Raw genomic sequence first — 16,820 nt, 5'->3', positions numbered from 1 at the left:
CTTGAACCGCCTGCCTTTGATTGTGGGACAAGAGCCTGCCCACGGTTATCCTTGAATAACATGTTAGGCCCCAGTAATTGGAGCTGGTTTATCCCTTGATGAAAAGGGAATAAGCATCTGGATGAGAGTGGGGGGTAACCAGCTCTTGGGCATCAGCTGTCCCATTGTTGCCGTCCCTGTGCTTCCAACAGATTTGTAACTTTTGGGGGCTTTTAGATCCCAAAGAATAGGAAAAAGTCATTTTTATAAATGTACAAATTTTCTCTATGCTGTCTTTTATAGTTCATGGCATGGAGCTGCCCTGGAGGTGTCCATTTATCGGAGAAAGGAGACTGTAGGACTTGTTTTGGGTTTGCTTTTTAAAATGAGGCAAACTTTATGTAATGCACAAGAGGAGGAATTGCAAGCAGAAGGAGGATGAGCTCAAAGTTAGGGCAGCTACACGGTGCTCTGGAAAGACAGAGATGAATTTGCTTCACTTGGTAATTGCAGTGCAGGTTTGTTTTCATAAGAAATGGCGTCCTTTTCAAAAAAAAAATAGAAAAGAAGCGCCGGTAGTTTTCTGATTTAAAAAAAATAAATCTGTACTATAAAGAAAAATGAGATGGTTTCTTGTGGGCAATGTCCTGTTGCTGTAGCATTTGTGAAGGTAAAGTTACCAGTTTAAATGCATTTCCTTAAATGAAATTTCCTTAAATGAAAATTCTCTCTTTATTCTAGAGAAATATATGCAAATAAAATACCATTTTTATAATCTGTCCCCCAACATTTTGGGGGAAACGAAAGAGACTTTTAAGTCGGGACAATTGCTATAATAACGACTAAAGTTTTATAAGGCTTTGGTGCAGGAGATATAATTTAAAGTGCAGGCTGGGAATTAGACTCTTTAACCTAATTAGATACCAGCATCTCTTATACTGTAATAAAAATAGGGGAGACCTAAAGCAAATGACTTTGATAGTAAAAGTGTTGTAGAGAATCAAGGACATGGGAGGAAAAAGCTTGCATTGTTCCTTATATTAGCAGCCTGTTGGAAATAAAATAAAATCCTTCAAGAAGAGTTAATGGTTGACACACAAAACTGTGCCCTAAGGCGAACTGTAATAAATGTAAGAATTGCAGCTGCTTAGAAAGTGGAAAGATAAATCTAAGTGAACATCACCTGTCTGCTCTTTACAGCTTGTAAAAGTAATTATGAGCGAGGTACCCTTTACAGGGGTCGGTTTCTTGAAATTGCTGAAATTCACAATTCCTCATAAAGTACTCATTTTTTCCCTATAACGGCTGATTTACGGTCTTGTAACTGCGCCGATGTTCTTGCAGGTCCTGCTGTTTGTTCGGGTGCGTCGCTGCTTCTGCATCTTCCAAATGTTCCGTGTCAAACGTCTGCTTTCTGTTAGCAGGGCCGTGTGCCAGGAATGTGAAACATGCTTGTGTTCCTAAATCCTTCTTCACTAGTCGAGCGCAGCCTGAAGGAAAAGGACGTCTTTGATTTTAAACTTCCACCTGTCAACAGAAGTGGAGAAAATAGTGCTTGTGGTGGGCTTGCTTTCAGTCGTATGTGAGTGGCTGTTAACTTGAAAATAGCACAGATTTTCACGTATTGGTGCGTGTGTGCATCTTTCCCAGTGTCCTGAACAAAATGGCATTGTGATGAGCGGGTTATGGGGTATATAACATCCCTCAGACAACCAAAATGTAAATCACATTGATCCTTGGACTCGTTTGATCTGGAGAAGCAAAGTCATGTGTCGGAGGGGAGGAGTATGAAATGAGCTGTTAGCAAGGCGTGCTTAGTAGGTTGAGTGCTCTATGGCTCCCAAGTGTATAGTCCTACTTTATCGAAGATCTCCGAGCAGCAGTGGATATTGCGGTGACATCTGGAGATCAGCCCTCTCTGACAGAAGGGATCACTTTTAGCCATTCTGTCCCAAACAATGCCTCGTCAGAAGTTGCTTTTTTTTTTTCTCTTTTCTCCCTACCTCTAATGCCCTTATTATTAACATAGGAGCTTCCAAAATTAGTTAGAGATGTCAAAGATCACCTCTAGATAATGTAGAGACTGTGACCTTGGAAGATGAAGAGGAGGAGCAGCTGAGGGCAGATGGCAAATGAATGTTATCCTGACACCGAATCTGTGCTTTTAGCTCCACGAGAAAAGATTTGAAGCCTTAATTTTCCCTAATGTAGCCTTAGTTTCTATAATAAGTCTAATATTATCGGATGGGTAAATAGGGGCAGTGAGCTCCCACATATGCCTCTTCCTCCTGTGTGCATTTTAAAGTCTACCATTATGATTATTAAGGAGGCTCCTAAAATACTGATGACATTAGAAGCCTGCTTTGGGTTTTTGTGCATATGGTACTTCATTTAAAGCAGATGAGGCACAAATCTTGGAGGGTTAATTTTGCATAAGATTTCTGAAGCTATAGCAATGTGGGTTGGGGCCTTACTCTCTAGGCAAAGTTGTATCTCAGTTTGATTATTTAGAGTCTGCAGTGCAGAGCCATCTCCTTTTGCAGTCTTGTGATTATAAACAATTACAGAGCGGGACATTTCCACATTCATCTAATGCTTTATCTCTCCCAGGATGTGCTACAGCTTTTTGGCAGTCTATTTTACGTTGTACAGCAGATTACAACCGAAAGCACACAATATTTGAGATGATTATTTCTGGTAGGAAGAGCGGTGACATGGATTGTGGTGGACTTAGGTGGGCTACCTGCAGTAAGTAGGAAATAAAACACGATCAGAATGTGAACACTGAGTAACTTGGTTAATTTTTAATGCCAGGTTTCAGAGAAAAGAAATGTGGTATGTGCTTCGCTTTTTGTCATGGGCACATAACTAGCCGCTGAAAATGAGCTTTGCAGACTGATGCATTGATGTATTCTGGACCTGAACACCTTTCAGAAACTTAAAACCTTTAAACACAGGAGCTAGAACACACCTAAGTTGTTAAAAAGAAGAAATAATTATTGTAAGTAGAGGAAGAGAAGGAGGAGAGTTGTGTTTGTTAACGCAGATATCACTAACCAACCACAGGTACTAATTTCTGAATGACAAACATAAAAACACCAGCTGAAAATCTGTGGACAGAACACATTGCCTAAGGAGAAAGTGATGTAATTTAATTTTTGTCTTCCACGCTTCGTTAAACTACTCTAATGACAACTCCTGTGCTGCTTACTAAATGGGAGTGCAGAAGACAATTGGTACCCCCAAAAAACATATGTATAAATAAAATTGAAAACCTAAGTTGTAAAAGTAGGTCACACGCAGTGAAAGTATAGCAGGAGAAATAGATTGCTTAATTTTAAACTGTCCTGAAAAATTGGAGATCATCCTGTGGGAAATGCCTTGGTAACATTAAATGAGATGGGAGAGCCAGCGCAGAGGCTAATTATTGGTATTTGCTCGTTTTTAGCCAGCTTTTAATAGCATTGTAAGTAAGGAATATTCACAGTATTTATACCTGAAAACAAAACTCAATAGAAAGTTTGATAATTGTATTTTATAGGGTTTTTTTTTAGGATATAAACAAATTTAAACTGAAAGTATATTGTTAAGACATAAGAAGTAGGCTCTTTTTTTAAAAATTTCTAAACTCCTGGAAAGAGTTCAGTACTCAGTTCAGAGTGGTTTTACTCTTGTTCTTAATAAAGAAATCTCAATCCCACATGGTGTTTTTATGAACTGCACTGGCAGGATGGCTTGTCAGCCCGAGTGAACGTTGTTCTGAAATACTGCAGCTGCATCAAAAACTCGTGTGCAGAAAAATGAAGCAGATGGCTTTTGAAAGTAGCAGCTGGTATATAAAATACGAGACCCGTGATAGATTTCTTCTTAGATCATGTGTGCTAGCACAGGGCTATTCTCTAATTTCTCCGTCTTCACAAACATGGGCTTTCCCCTGTCTCCAATTTTTGTTTTTAATTGTACCAGCTGGAACCATTCATAGCTAGCCATTGAGATAACTAGCAAAGTGCCAATTATTTCCTAGTAAATTTTGAGAAGTTTACAAGTTACACCATCAGTAATTTGTCCATTCATGGAAAAGAACAAATATTTTAAAAGTCTGACATCAGAAACGAAACTGGTCCAGAGAAACTGGGCTTTTTGTTTGCATGCCTGTCTTCCTCGTGGAAAAAGCTTATTAGTTTGTGGTTTAATGTTCACCTCCTTTTGTTATGATTTCACACTATCTTTGAACTTTTATTGTTGAAAAGACTTAAAAACCTAACAGATAACTGTGCTCTGGCCAACCAATGAAGAGTATTGGGGATAAAAATACATTGCTGAGAACAGAAGGTGAATATTGGTGAGGACAAATAATAATAATGGTAATAATAATTTTAAAAGGGAATTCTAGCTGAATGTCAGGACATTCATATGTCAAATAAATTGTGGTTTAGGATTATGTTGGACTTTGACATTCTTGTTTGTTTTAAATGTTACTGCCCTTTCTAACCACATATTTATTGATAGGCAGTGTACATTGCGTGGGTTCTCAGTTTTGTTCCACCTTTTATTTTATCAGGGCCTGTAAAAGACTTTTTCCTACCTCTGAGAAGTGCATTTCTGCTTCGCACCGGTGGTTTTCACATATTTCATCCCTTCATTGCAGTAGACTTTAGTTGTCATGAGCAAGAGCTTAAGAACATGAAGCATAGGTTGTGCTTAAATTCTTACTCATCAGCCTGTGAGGGGGCAAATACAGGTACAGTTACGTTAACACTCGGATTGTAGTACTTATCTAGAAGTTTGAAGTAGTCTGAATTTCCTTTATACTACGTGATCCTTTACACCTGAAGTATACACCTGCTTGCCCATAAACCTGATTTAAACTTGTTGGAACATTTTCAAACAAATCCAAGGGAAGAGGTGGTTAAAGTCGACACCGCAATTTGCAGCAAGAAATTCTTTTTTTCTTTATCCTCCTTTAAAATTTATTTTCCAATACAGTTTCCTCCGCAAGGTCAGATAAGCACAGTGTGCAAGAATGGAAATTGTACGTGGAAACACAGTTGTGTTACAGGCAATGTAAACCAACGTAAAAGCATCATACCAGCTTAGGAGGAGTACTTCAAAGGCTTTGTTGGGTTGGTAGAAGTTGGTATGGGTTGCTGCTTTGCTTTTTCGTATTTGTCTCGTTGTTGTTGTTTTTTTTGTGGCTTTTTCACAATCAGGTCTGTGAGACTTATTTATCTAAATAAGTGTTCTCTTACAATCTACGTAAATTAAATAATGTAAACTAGGTAAATTAAATAGCATACTAGGCATTTTTCTGGTTTAGCCTTTGGAGAGTTCACATGTTGAGCCACTAAAATGGGGAAGAGAGCAACAGCAGCGAGACTTCACATCCTTGAGTAGTATGGAGATCTTGGTACATACTCTTCAGCCCTCCTCCAGGAGGATATATCTGAACTTCCAAGCCATAACTAGAGGTCTGCACATGTCTAGGAGGAGGGCAGTGCTGAGGGGGAACGTGAGTTGGGATATAACGGTATCATATTTGAGGGCCACAAAGATGATACGGGGCCTGGAGCATCTTCCCTGTGAGGAAGGGCTGAGAGACCTGGGCCTGTTCAGCCTGGAGAAGAGAAGACCAATAGGGGATCTCATCAATATTTATAAATATCTTAAATGTGGGAGACAGAGGGATTTGGCCAACCTCTTTTCAGTGGTTTGTGGGGACAGGACAATAGGCAATGGTCACAAAATGGAGCCAGGCAGTTCCGCACCAACATGCGAAAGAACTTCTTCATGGTGAGGGTGACGGAGCACTGGGCCAGGCTGCCCAGGGAGGTTGTGGAGTCTCCTTCTCTGGAGATATTCAAGGCCCATAGGGACGCCTACCTGGGCAGCCTGCTCTGAGGAACCTGCTTTGGCAGGGGGGTTGGCCCTGGTGATCTTCCGAGGTCCCTTCCAACCCCTACAACTCTGTGATTCTGTGATATCTCCAAGGAACACAGATCAGGAGTCATCTTTCCTCTTAATGCATTTTTGACTTGGCAATAACCAGGAAAAACTAGTCAAATTCTTCTAATGTGTCAAGAGTTTAATGTTTTGTGGTTTTTAGATATATTTTAGGTTTTCTGCTCTTGAGAATAAACACCATTTTCTTTAAAAAAAATTTAAAATAAAATAAAAAAAAAAACAACACAAAACCACTCATCTCTCTCATTTAACTTTATTAACAACAATAATAAAAGTCATAACTGAGCAAACACAAAAGACTTGGAGGATAACTATTTGATTGCTTTGTGGCAGCACACTTAATTGCCATTGAATTCTCTCTTGTGTCTCTTCTATTTAATATTTGCTCGGCTCTTTCCTTGATACTATGCAAAACATGCTGAAACTCTTGCAAGGTTCGTCTCCAGTCTGTGCGTGAGCTTCAGTTCATGCATTGATCTCAAAGAGAATAGGCAAGAAAAGACGATAAGAGAAGTTCTCATTAATATTCTGGGAGCAGAAATCAAATCTTTTTTTTTTTTTTTTTTTTTTTCTTACTGAAATTTAAAGAAGAATGTGTGCAGACAGGTTTCTGAAAAAAGCAGGAATTTAATTCCTCCTATCAATTTATTACATTTGCTATCTCTAATACAATGTTGTTCGATCGAATTAGACCGCAAGATTATGGCTGTAGGCTTTCTGAAGTTTGTACGACTTTGTACACTTGCCAAAGTTTAAAAATAAAAATAAACAGACGAATATGCAGCGCTTTATGCTAATCAAGTGCAGCTCTTCATTTCTGTAAGAGGATGTCATAGCTGATTTTGTGAACGCTGACATTGGTCACTTGTGAAAATTGGAGAGGTGTTTTTTTCCTGTATTTTCATGTCCATTTGTATGCAGATAAAGGCATTTTTATTCGACTCTTCGAGCTGAATACTGGGGTGGCTTTGACAGACTTGAAACTCTACATCACCAAAGAACTTAAGAAAAAAAAAAAAGTACAGAAAACCTGCAGGCAAGAGTCTCTTTTGAGCTGAAATGTGAGGATATGGGAATATTCTTGATTTACTCCACCTCTGTGAAATATCCGTGTTTGTCCGTCTCTTCCAGACTGGGATGTGCAAAACAGGAAACCTCCTTTTTTCTGCTTGTCACACTAACAAAATTATGCAGTCAAGTAGGCAAATATCTGCCTGCCTATTAGAATACGGTGAAAATGCCTCACTTTTGTCTTGCAAATAAGCTGAGGATTTTCACAATGCTTATTTTTCCTGCCAAATTGTCGAGATCAGGAGGGCTTTTAAATTATTTTTGTTGAGTTCTGGTGCTTGTAGTTGCAGAGTCGGGCAGGGAAAACACGACTGGAATTTGTGAAAGCTCCCAAGCCAGAGGGCAAGGGGAAAGAAAACCCAAGCGTTAAGTGTTTGGTTAATGTTGCATATTTATTTATGGACTACGAGTTACTTGAGGCTAGCAGCATTTTTAAATTTGTTTGTATGAAACTGAAGATGTTCTTGAGCTGTTTAGTTTAACAAATGAATTATTTCAGTACTGGGATCCGCCAGGCAATGAGCTGTGAAGATAAACGAATAAAAATTTGATCATCATATATTCTAGTAGCTTCAACATCGTGTCTGCAAGGGGAAATTTTGTATGGCAGTGTTGAGAAAATGCTTTGCCACAGGCAGGCCCTTTGTGGTGCAAAGGCCTCGAGGAAGGGGTAGGTAACAGCACTGTGAAATCTGCTGGTGATGCGAAATTGCTGAAATGGTTCAAAAATGGATGTGTATTTTAACAAAATAATTAAAAGTGAGTGAGTTAGATGATGAATGGTTGATCTGGGTGGACGTAAGGCAGGTTAGGTGAGGGATTTCGTGAACAGGTACGGTAGTGTCTTCAGGGAAGTAATTTGGACTATCCATAAAGGCGAATGCTTAGAAAAGGTAGGAGATTGAAACGAAAGGTTGTATTTAAAGTGCCATTAAAGTTCATTAAACCTCGTTATGAATGATATAAATGAGAAGTAAGTTGGTTATAGCTCTTCTTAACTTGATTCATTTCTGGAATACAGGCATCCATATAGGAAGTGAACTCACTTAGAGTTCGCCTCTTCAGTTTGTCTCTTATTTTTCTTGTATCCCCATGCAGACCTGCAGACAGGGAGTACCAGCCTGCTGTTTGCCATCTGTAGTACTGCAGAAGCTGGTTATGGTAATAACACAGGAGTCTGAAAATTATATTCTCTATTTAAATGCTCTGAGCTTGGGACCGACAGTTTTAGTGCAGGACTGGATTCATAGCCCTACTGATGAACAGAAGTTCTAATTTAATTTTCTGTTTAAATACTTACATTGTGCCGCTGTCTAGATGGTACTTCTGATTTAAAGTTGAACAAAACCTTGGAAACAGAAGATTTTCCCATGGAGGAATATTACACCATCGCACACAGGTGCAATTCTGCAGTAGAATGACGAGTGAACGTAGATACTAGCCAAGAGAAGTACTGCTCAAAACCTTTTTTTTTTCTTTTTTTTTTTTTTTGTCATTTACATACTTCTTCCTGCTTTGGCACTTCATGATGCTGAGCAGTACGGGCTGGTGAGAAGTGCCCAAATTCCTTGATTTCCAAATACCTTGGAGAGCTTGGAAAGGCTTTCTAATGACTTTGAAAGGCCTGGAGCTGGCGGAGAGAGTCCAGCAAAGGGCCATGAGGATGATGAAGGGACCGGAGCATCTCTCCTGTGAGGAGAGGCTGAGAGCTGGGACTGCTCAGAAAATATCTGCAGTGTCTTTGAAATGAATGGAATATATCCACTCTATAAATATAAATAAGTAGATGGCAATATAACACATGTTGTAGGTGGTATCTGTGGTCATATAACTGACCGTTCCTTCTAATTGATTTTTTTTTTTGTATATGACTTCGCAATTTAGATACTTCATTCATTTGAGCAATGTCTGTTTACTTGGCTAACACATAGGACTCTTTGCACGGAAACCTTCATGCCTTTGAATTAAAATACAGAATCAAAACATCTTGATTTCCCGGAAGAGGCATCTCTCTCCGAGTTTGCATCACTTTCAGCCATTGTACTTATCAGATATATGCAGCCTTTGGTTTTTGGGTGCTGGGGTTTTTAACCTCTAATCAGATAAATCTTGGTAAATGTTACCAGAAAAACTCAAACAGGAATCAAATACAAGAGGGTTTTGTTTTGTTTTCCTGTAAACTTCACGAAGAAAGAAGTAGTCGTTAATTCTACGTATCTTGTGAATTACTACCATGGGAGCACAAAACACCGATTATATTTCCATGTGTGTATATGCTTTGCAAACTACATAATGCAGAAGGACACTTAGTTAAGTCTTTAACTTCTTTCTAATCGTCAACTCTAATATGTTAGAATTGAATTAAGAACGATTAAAAACTCACTGTTTTGTCAGTGTATTGAGTCCCAACGCAAGAAGCTTTTTCCTAATGTTGCAGCTTTTGTAATAAACTGGGTAAGAGTGAGAATGTAGTTATCATATTCGTTCTTCACCATCTTTCAGCAACAAATTAAAAATGTTCATGTCCTTTATATCTAGGAAAATCTCCTGCATTTGTTGCACTTTAGTCTCAGGCTGGATCCAGCTGTTACACTGGTGTGGGGACTGCTGCATGATAATATTTTACTGGGCAGATGTTGCCTTGAGATGACCTCCAGCTGTTGAATCTGCAGCTGGATTTCCTTATCTCATAATCCATGAATTTCGTAGTGGTAGTTTTGAAATAGTGGTAGGATGAAATAGTTTTTCTTACAACTTGGAATCACTCAGAAAACATGGTGTGAAGTATATTTCTCTCACGGTGTGTAATCTCCTCTTTGATTTGCGGTTGTCATGTTGATATTTCTGGTAATTTAGGACTTTCTGGAACAAGAGGCTTTAGGATTGCAACAGCAGGTTTATGATCTCATGAGATAGAGCATAATGTGAGCTATAAAAAAAAAAAGTTATGCTTCTGTAAAATTTTTACTGGTGAAAACATGTCTGTTGTGTGGAAGATGGGGTTTGAAGAGTTAAGTTCTTCAGCACTAGTTCTGTTCCCTCTCCCTGTCCTTTTTATTAATAACTGTACAAATGACTTATTGCAGTGTTGTGAAAGTACTACCCCAAAAGTGCTCTTGCTATCTAGGCTGATGTTGGTAAATGAAACAGGTCCAGGACGTGCGGTGGGGACGCTGTGTGCCCCCAGTGCTCCAAGTGCACTGGTTTGGCCCAACCATCCTCTTCAGGAGCCAAGACGATGGCCAAACATAGCATTTGGTTTCTCTGTTGGAGCACTCTCCTGGCCTGTTTGCTTTCCTACTGTAGATGGCACCCATCTACTTATGCTTGTTTCTTCTAGTTGCTAGTTCAAACATTATTTCAAGTCAGTATAGAACATGATTTTCACATGCCACTATTTTTACTTACAACTATTTTTATTTTCACAGCAATGCATGGACATTTATATGTTTTATGCACCTAGAAAATTAAAAACTGTAGACCAAAATGGTTCAAGAGTAGAGCACACGTTGATGTATCTCAAAATCAGGGGTGACCGTGTGCTCAGATACTTTGAAGATTTTCATTTAATTTAATAAAGCATAAGTAATACTGATGTAGATTATTTTTTTTTTTACCAAGTTCATTGCAGTTGAAATAAGTTTCTTACAAAAATGCGGCTCATTTATGGATAATATAAATATGGCTTCTTTCTGTGCACTGTAAGTAAAGACTCCAAAAAAGTTAAACCCAAGATAGGTTTATCCCAAAGATGTTTGGGCTGCATTTTCATCTGTATCAGCACTGAACTGATTTGTCTGTGATACGTACCTGCTTCTTTTGCTGTAGGTGAAAAACGACTATATGTTAGAAATAGCAGATCAAGTGGACCAGGAAATTGCTTTGAAACTCGGTTGCCTTGAAATCAGGTAAGCCGATAATTTCATTTATTATTCAACATGTTTCTGGTAGAATATCTACATTAATTTTGAAACTCTTTGTAGTTCATAGATAACTGGCCAATATAGCTGAATAAAACATCATCAGACTTTTTGCTACAAAATTGTTAAAGAAAAACTGAGTAGGCCGCATTGTAACCAATTTCTGGTGATATTTAGATTAAAATTATTTATAAAATTTTAATTACCTCTTGATACTGCCTTCTTGGGATGATTTTTTTTTTATTTGAATAATCCAAAACCCTGTTGAGGATAGTGATATACATTAAAAGAAAAATGCATCCATGGTTTTATTTAGCAAACAGTCTTGCCAATGTGCATCTATAAATAAGAATAAATATATAAATCCTACAGCTAAATACTGCTTAAGATAAATGCTGCTACCTTGTCTCTCTCCATTTACTCAGTTTTAATGTGCTGTTTTCAAATGATTAAATCTTAGGGATTTGGGGGGGCGGGTTCTTGTCAACTGTATAGACAGCTGGAAAATAAAGATAAGTTTATCAGATTAATAGATCCTTGAGAGAGTTCCCAGCACAGCTTTTGAAATGCCTGTTTTGTTTTTTGCTAATTTATGGAGAATTCACAGCCTGAAACATTTGCTTTAGTTACACTGTTGTCTCACACAGGGACATTAGGAAAGTAGTAAAACTGATAAAAAAAAATAATGGCAAATGTAAACTTCTTAGCACAGAATAAGTGTCCTTTGAACTGTAATTCTGCAAAATAAAACAGAATTTAGGTCTGTGAAATTGCCTGGGCACTGTTAGGGAAAACCTTATGTCCTTGCTGTAAGTTTTGCTGGTAGTCCCAGAGAAAACAAATTGTTTGTGTACCTGCACATCCTTCTACGCTGGCACAACTACCAGTGCCTTATTTCAAAACATGCAATGAATATAATAATCCACGATTGCTTTGTCAGCCAAATCCTGCTTTCCATGGCTCTCATGGTAGCATGCTGTGGTTCTTCCCACGTTTTCACCTCAGTGAGGCATTTTTAGTAGATGACTACTAAAACATTTATTTTAAGTCTTAGTGGCCCCACATTGTCCTCTCCCTACAACAGCCACTCATTCTCACATTTTTTTATTTTTTGACCTGGTGATTTGAACATCTCTGGATTGAAACTTCTGGCTCTTATCATTTGCCCCTTCCTCTGGTTCTCCCTGTTACGTGCCCAGACACAAATGCTGTTGGAGATGTAATGATGGAGATGTAAGGATGGAGATGCTGGGAGGGGTGGAAAGGAGCTGCTGAAGGAGGGCTTAAATAGCTTCTTTCAAAAGTTAGGCTAGGTCAACGTGGTTCTGAAAACGCAGTGCATGTAGTCCCATGCAATGTTCCATGCCTGAAATTATTTTGTCCCCCCCCCCAAATTAAATCTGTTGTATTGAGCTAGGTTAATAAGGTACTGATACTTATATTTGAATTCATTCTGCAAATGGTTTCTAAGAATAAGTCTCTGAAAGATTTGACTGTGTTGATATTGTAGTTTTAAGTTGGGTTTTGCAATAATTGTTGCTTTCAAATGTTTTTCCTGCCTTCAGGAGATCCTATGGAGAGATGAGAGGCAATGCATTAGAAAAGAAGTCCAACTATGAAGTGTTAGAGTAAGTATTGTGTTCCAGCTGGAGGTTTGAACTGTTTCTTAATCAGATAAATGAAATGCAGGTCCATGAAAGAAAGATTCCATTGTTATTTTTTATTTCATGAAGATTGTTGAGATTTTTGAGTGCATTAAATAAAAGGTTGATGAAACCAACCAAAGCATGGAAGTAGGAACAGCACATTCAACTGCTATAGGGAAATAAAGTTGGAGTTGTTTGAACTCGATTGTGAGGCTTATTATGATCTTTTTTTTTCAATTTTACTAGTGTCTATGGGATCAACAAGTCTAGTTCTAAGGTGTGCTTGTTTCTAAATGATTTTCTGTGCGTGGCTGCATTCTTCAGTTGTGAGTAATCTGTGGTAAAGTTTGAATTGCCCAAAACACTTGAGGTATCATTTTTTCCTTTTATTTGCTAAGTAGGTGTACTTGCTGAATCGCAGTTAACAAGTTGATGATTTATTTTATGTATCACCAATTTTAAGATGACCAGGAAGCATCTTTATACTAAAATATTTTGGAGGATTAATCACGGTGTATAGTAGATTGGGATCAGTCAAAAAAAAAATAAATCCAAATTCCATAAAGTTTTAGGGATTGAAGATTTTTTTTATTTTTTGAAGGTTTTATTTGTGTTAATATAGTGGAACTGTGTTTCATACATATGTAGTCCATTGAGCTCATCAATTATCTTTGTGAAAATATGTTCTACAGCATAACATAGAATTAGATGTAGCAATGAAGTCTGTATTTTTATTCTATTTTTAATAAAACAAGTGTGCTGACTTGTAGAGGAGTGATATTAAGAGTATTTTGGAGTATCAGTATCTTCTTCACAGTGAATATTTATAAGGTGTTTTGAGGAAACCATATAGTTTTAATGGGTAAAGATAAGTTGGGAATTGCCTGCTCGTTAGGCTGCAACAATAACACCCTCCTCAGATGCTCCACTCAAAAGTTTCCCTATCTTCAGACTTCTTACTGCAGATGGACCCTGCTGCATGTGCATACTGTGGCAGGAGATTTTTCTGTTTAATTAACGCACCCAGTTGGTTGTACTGAACACACAGCCAGGATTTTCTAGGTCCCCTTGTCTAACGTTGGCTTTTGAGCAAAGTGGTGAGACCTAAACTTTCAAAAGTGGCTGAGAAGTGTGGCAGAGCTCCCATATTGGCTTTTTGACTCTGCTTAGATTTGTTTGTGGTTGGAACCTGTGAATTAGTCTTCAGAAATAGATATTCCAGATTGAGTATGGTAGAGACAGCCTCGGTTTAAAAACCCAACTGTTTTCAATCTTTTTAAATGGAAAACAGTTGTTCTTCTGTTAATTCAGAAGGATAAATTGAATTTTATATAATGCTCCTCTGTTTGTGCAGCCATTCTGAAGTTCTGCTTTCATTTGATTTTTTTTTTTTTTTTGAAGGAATTCAGTTTTTTGTCATAGTCACCAGTAGAAAAGTGCTGGGTGAGGGAACTCATAACAAAATGAGAAAGGACTAATAAAGATGAACAGTATGAACAGTTAGAAAAGGCTAAAATACTATATAAAACTCAGCAAGAACTTGAGAATATTTAGACAGTTATTTGGCAACTCGTGAAGTACAGATGTTAGTAATGAGGTTAATAACTTGGGAAGCCATGAGACAAAGGAAACAAGGGTTATAACAGATGACACAAGTATTAATTAAGAATTACAACAGGTAAGAGCTCCTGTAGGACTCCGCATGGGGCTGCTTCCATTTTAACAATGACTTATCTCTTGCAATGCACGTGTTTTCCAAACAGTTACTCTTCTGGTAGGTTTTAACGTAATTGCTGCTGTGAAATCCAGGAAGAAAATGAAGCAAAACCACGATGTGCAAAATGGAAAAGCTTAATACCATGAAAAAAAAAAAAAAAGTTGAATTGTGCACTTCAAGAAACAAAGTGTGTTTTGTATGGGATTCAGCTAGGAGAGGTGGAGGATAAAAGCATCTTAAAGTGGCTGCAGATAATTATGAGGTTGTGAGAGTGTGCAAAAAGTGCCAGTGATCCCCAAAATGTATCCATTTGATCTTATCACCTTAATTAGCCTATAAAGGCTTTCTTATACAATTAATATTTATTTCTCAAGTGAGGCCTTTTGTTTCTTTCTCCTTTTTTTTTTTTTTTTTTTTGCTACTTTTAGTACTTCATGAGGCACTTAACCAGCTGAGTGCAATTTTTAAACAGCACTTTTTTGCATTCGGTGTGATTGCTTCTTGCCTGTCTTTGTCAGATGTCTATTTGATGTATATTCATCTTTGATCAAATTTTCAGACAAGACCAAATCTGGATGGGAAATGGTAGATAGAATCAAACTGTTAAGTAGCCTTTAATAGTTGGGCCTTCATGTAATGAAAGAAGAATTTTTTCATGATAAATGTGAAGCCTGTTAGTGTGGAACAGGGATAATTACAAGGATACAAATGGGAGCTATGTGAAGAAACAGCTGCATCCACAATTTTGTAAAGAGCATGTTGAAGTCTATTATGTTAATCTAACATTACTTTTTTGATGTAACTTTAATTGAGATGAAAAATAAAAATGAAGATGGGTCCTGCCTAGAGCTGCTTATCAGTATACGACAAGCAGTATCATCTATTTGTAGTTGGTGTTTTATTAATCCTATTGAAGTTTGTACATGAAAAAAAAATAATTTTGCATTTAAGTCCACAAGTAGGATGGAATAGATGGGGTTAAACACAAAGCTGCTGAAACTGTATGAACAGGGATCTCCCTGCAAATTATTTCTTACATCAGAAAATAGATGTTGGAGTTCTTAATAGGGAGGACTGATTTGTTGTGGTTTATCCCCACGTAGTGCAGCTGTGGAGGGAGAGGAAAGAGTTTGTAGGGTTGTTTAAAGAGCTGTTTGTATGCTCCAGTTTATAATGCTTCTCTTATTTATAGGTACCCATCGTTTGTTGTTGACTTTGGCATTAAATCTCTGTGCTCCTTAGGTTAAATTCTCCTACAGTAAATGAATTTGCAGCCTAGCCTAGCATACTTTATTAACAAATTTAATTAAGAGCTGTGTTTCGTTGTATTCTGCATAAGAGTTTCTTCCAAATTTGTTGCATGCAGACCTTACAAACCACACCTCCTAGCAGCCAGCTGAATCCGAATGGCACAGCCAGGTGTTGCAGTCCTGTTAAGATGAGTGATACAGCAGAGATGTAGGGTGCTTAATTTTTGAAAACACCATTTCTCTCTAAAACGCTTAATGTTAGACTAATATATTCCTTGTCAAAATGTCTTTGCATGTTATTTAGATGGTAATGGTGTGTTAGACTTAGTTAACTGTGTGGGATGATAAACCGCATATCATTTGCATTTGAGAAGAAACGCAGCAAAGGAATTAACATTTATGAAAGTTTTATCATCTTTCAGCTTACTGTCATTGCACAGATGCCAGTGTTCACTGCTGCGCGTGAACATTCTGCTTCTCTTGGTGGAGGATGTTTTTAGTATGTTTTATAAAATTCTAGACTAGTCTTTAGAGAGCTTTAAAAATACCCCGCTTTATTATTTTGAGCAAGCTTTTTATATTGACTTTAATTTTGGCTTTTTTCTTGTGCCGTTAGGCAGCAGTGAATGTATACTATATTTCTCAAGCTGGCTAACAGCTTTGCCAAATGTAAAAATTCCAGTTACGTGTCTGATTCTGCAAAGCATGCAGTCATGGAAAGCCATCATACTCATTTCAGAAGTTGAATGCAGTCTTTGTTTAAAAAAGGTTGCAACCTTTTGATCATTTTTTTTTTAAATAAAGTTGTCACTAATACCTTTGAGAGGCAAGGATTTAAGTCCTTTTCCTATTTACATTTTTTTTTCTTTCAATTTTTCCTTTTTGTAATGCAAATTTCCTGCTAACGTGTGTACAACTTGTCTGTGGTCATGCAGTATTTGATGTACCTGCCTGTATAATAATCTCCTTCAGCACCAACACCACCAGCATCTAAGCTCTTTTTTATTGTAGTCATACATATATATGTTAAACATACGGTAGGTGCAGCACACCTAAGCCACAAAAATATTCACTCCTTGTGGATGACTGAGCCTCTTTGTAAGTGATGTAATTTGGTCGCTTGATGTAATTTAGTTTGCAGAAGCCAAGCTCACAGATTTAGGATCCTGACATACGGATGCAAGAAGTGAGATTATTTGCAATAAAAAGCTGGAAATTCTAACATTAGATGCTCAATGTGAGGAAAAAGTGACAGTAGAAATTCAAAGATGTAAAT

The 16,820-nt window shown here is 37.7% G+C and overlaps 1 protein-coding gene across 12 annotated transcripts in view; it reads left to right on the top strand.

The window, feature by feature from the left end:
- Positions 1-16,820, top strand: part of PTK2 (protein tyrosine kinase 2) — a 191,642-nt gene that overhangs the window by 103,076 nt on the left and 71,746 nt on the right. For all 12 annotated transcript variants that reach the window (XM_032180855.1, XM_032180854.1, XM_032180856.1 and 9 more), the window contains 2 exons: positions 10,840-10,919; positions 12,497-12,559. In XM_032180855.1, the coding sequence (XP_032036746.1) occupies positions 10,840-10,919; positions 12,497-12,559 (143 nt within the window). The remainder of the gene's footprint in view (positions 1-10,839; positions 10,920-12,496; positions 12,560-16,820) is intronic.

Source organism: Aythya fuligula, chromosome 2 (assembly GCF_009819795.1).
Source record: "Aythya fuligula isolate bAytFul2 chromosome 2, bAytFul2.pri, whole genome shotgun sequence".
NCBI classification, from domain to species: Eukaryota; Metazoa; Chordata; class Aves; order Anseriformes; family Anatidae; genus Aythya; species Aythya fuligula.
The sequence above is the reverse complement of the archived record's forward strand: the minus strand, read 5'-3'. Positions and strand labels throughout refer to the sequence as shown.